Below are 2,788 nucleotides of genomic sequence, written 5' to 3' on the forward strand. Positions count from 1 at the left end.
GCTTTATGCCACCCCCCTGCACACAGGATCACACCCAGGCCGGCAAGTCTGGGCTGGGCGCTCCAGCCTCCCCCGGGTCGCTGATGCCGTGGCACAAAGTCCCTTTTCCTTTGGTACCCGCAGGACACGGCACCGTGAGACCCCAGAGCGGGCAGCCCCGGGGGCTGGGGATGCATACCTACAGCTCATCGGCTGGGCTGTGGGTGAGCGGAGCCTCCTCCTGCACCCCGCTCTCCTCCAGGGCCTCCACAGCAGCTGGGAGGCTGCTAGCTCCCTCGCTCTCATCCTTCCGGCCCTTCTTCTTCTTCTTCCCACTTTTTTTCTTGCCCTGCTTCTCCCCCACACTGGCCAAGTCACCCTTCTTGCCAGTCCACTTCTCTGCCAGGCAGCCTGGGGAGGAAAGGAGCAGAGGGGGTGCTAAGGGAGAAGTGGGGCTCCCCGGGCCCTGGCAGGGCTCCCCCGCACCCCCTAGCATGCCTGTGCTGCCCGGGGCAGCCCCCAGGACTTACTTGTGTCCTTCCCTTTTAGCACGTGGTTGGCACAGAGAAACTGAGAGAGATCCTCCGTCTGGTGGTGCCTGTACCAGTCCTCGATCACGTCTTCGTACTCCTCCACCAGCACGTCGCACTAGCACAGAGAGCCTAGCTCCAGCCACGTGCTGCCAGGGCAGGACCAAGACCAGGGCGGCAGGCGCTGCTGACACCTCCATTCCCAGCAGCGCAACCCCTGACCCTCTCTCCCCCTCTGCTCCAGCCCACAAGGCCACAGCAGCTGCCAAGGGACAATCCCACCAAGGCTGGGTACCTGCTTTTTGAGGTCAGCCACCTCAGCGGAGGTCTCGTTCCACAACTCGTAGGGGATGTCCATCACCACCTTGACGCCCTTGTGCACCAGGTTGTGCAGGGTCTCGAACGTCTCCGACATGCCCTGGGGGAGCAGTGCTGCCCTGGTGAAGTGCCACTCCTTCTGCCAGGCTCCCGCTCTCCCCTCGCCAGCACCAGTCACACAACCGCGCCCAGGGATGCGGGAACGTGCATGCCAGCCAAAATTGGGGTCCCTGGGGCATCAGCATTACCAGGAGGGAGCTTGAGCAGCAGTGAGTCCCCCTCTGCAAACCTGCTCCCAAAACCAACAGGAAGATGTGGGCCAGGCAAGACAGCCCCTGGGTCCCTCTGTGCAGGTGAGGGTCTGCCCGCCCACCCACCCCAAGGACAGCACCCTACCCCTGACTTGGGAGGCAGTGTGGCCTCACATGCTGGGTGCTGGCAGGTGATCCAGGAGATGGGAAGAATGAACCCCAGTTCGGCTCCCTGGCAGTGCAGATGCGGGCAAGGGGTGCTTGGGAGCTGGTGACTGGAGGACAGCCCTCACCTTTGCAAATCTGTTACTGCCACTCCTCTCCTTGTGCAGATTGTAATCTAACAGCCGCTTGCAGATGTTCTCAGTCACCTCGATTAATCGGATGTCCCTGCACAGAGAGGAGGGAGGATGAGGGCTTGGCACTGCACTCCAAGAACAGCCAGGGCACAAGGAGACCCTCAGCCCAGCCGATGGATGGGGTAGCACTCTGGGACTCCCAGGCTCCCCCAAGCAGAAGCCTCCCTCAGCTGCCCTACCCTGCCCACCCCACTAGCCCTGGCACAGTTCAGTTTCCTCAGAGGAGCTGTGCGCAGTGCAGCTTGTCCGCAGGCTCCCAAAGCCCCTGGCTCTGTAGACTGCAGGCAGCGACAGTGGCAAGAGACCACCCATCTCTCTCTCACTTACGACTGTGTGTACTTGACGGCAGAGCCCTTCCCGTCCAGGAAGCCGTACTTGGTGTCAATCACCTCCTTGGTCTTGCCCGTCTCCTCAAAAGCAGATTTCAGCTCCACTGCCACGTATTTGCACACTACAGGAAGGAAAGCACAGGCAGGTTAGGGGGCTTCGCCACTCTGACAGACAGCACGACACAGCACGTGGGGACAGGATCGCAGTGGAAGCAAGCACCAGGAGTCAGGTGCACTAGAGCCACTGTGAGCAGAAAACAGATGCCTCGGCCATTCAGAGAAGTAACTGGGAATGGCTCAACTGATTCCACTGGAGATCCCTTGAAGCAGAAACACCCGAATCAATGCTGCGGTGTAAATGCATCCACACAGCCAGCTGCTACAGCCCAGCTAGGAAGACAGATGGTGCCAGTTGTGCCTGCAGGTTTCCTGACAGCTGCACTTCACAGCCACCAAAGCCTCTGCCTCTGTGTCACAAGCCCCAGTGTGGGCCACAGCTTCTCCTTGCAACACCGGCACATCCCACCCATCAACGGTTCCCCCGGTGCCCTCGGGCCATGGGGGCTGGTGTTGGGGACCAAGTGGCTGGCAGGGCTCAGCAGGCCAGGCGGCAGGACAAGATGCTGGCTATGGACTGCATCACCCCATGAGGGTCTCTCAGCTCCAGCATGGGGCACTGCTTGCAGCAGAGACCACAGCACCAACAGCTTTATAACCCAGTGCATGTTCTCTTTTATAAAACTAAAAAAAAAAAAAACCAAACAAAAAACCCAAAAGCTTTATTTCTTCTGTAACAAAGTCCAACAGAGATAGAGAAACAGAGAGCAGGAGAAGAGAAACATCTCAGGGGTTTACAAGTGGAAATGTGGAGGGATGGAAGCAAGGCACAGTGTGGCCCTTCCTCTCCTGAAGCTGGTGTCCCAGGAGGCTGGAGAAAGCTTTGTCCTGTGCTGCGGGCTCCTGTTTCCCAGGAGCCACCTCTTCTTTAAGTCCCGCTTTGGGAGAATGGCCAAGCCCCAGCA

The 2,788-nt window shown here is 59.4% G+C and overlaps 1 protein-coding gene across 1 annotated transcript; it reads right to left on the bottom strand.

The window, feature by feature from the left end:
- Positions 1–15: 15 nt before the first annotated feature.
- On the bottom strand, positions 16–1,901 carry CNPY3 (canopy FGF signaling regulator 3; the record flags this gene model as incomplete). The annotated part of the gene is made up of 5 exons (XM_010296028.1): positions 16–390; positions 510–627; positions 805–927; positions 1,372–1,468; positions 1,765–1,901. Coding segments are annotated over 5 exons (687 nt in total), but the record flags the coding sequence as incomplete, so codon positions are not given.
- Positions 1,902–2,788: the final 887 nt, after the last annotated feature.

Source organism: Phaethon lepturus, unplaced genomic scaffold (assembly GCF_000687285.1).
Source record: "Phaethon lepturus isolate BGI_N335 unplaced genomic scaffold, ASM68728v1 scaffold44651, whole genome shotgun sequence".
NCBI lineage: Eukaryota > Metazoa > Chordata > Aves > Phaethontiformes > Phaethontidae > Phaethon > Phaethon lepturus.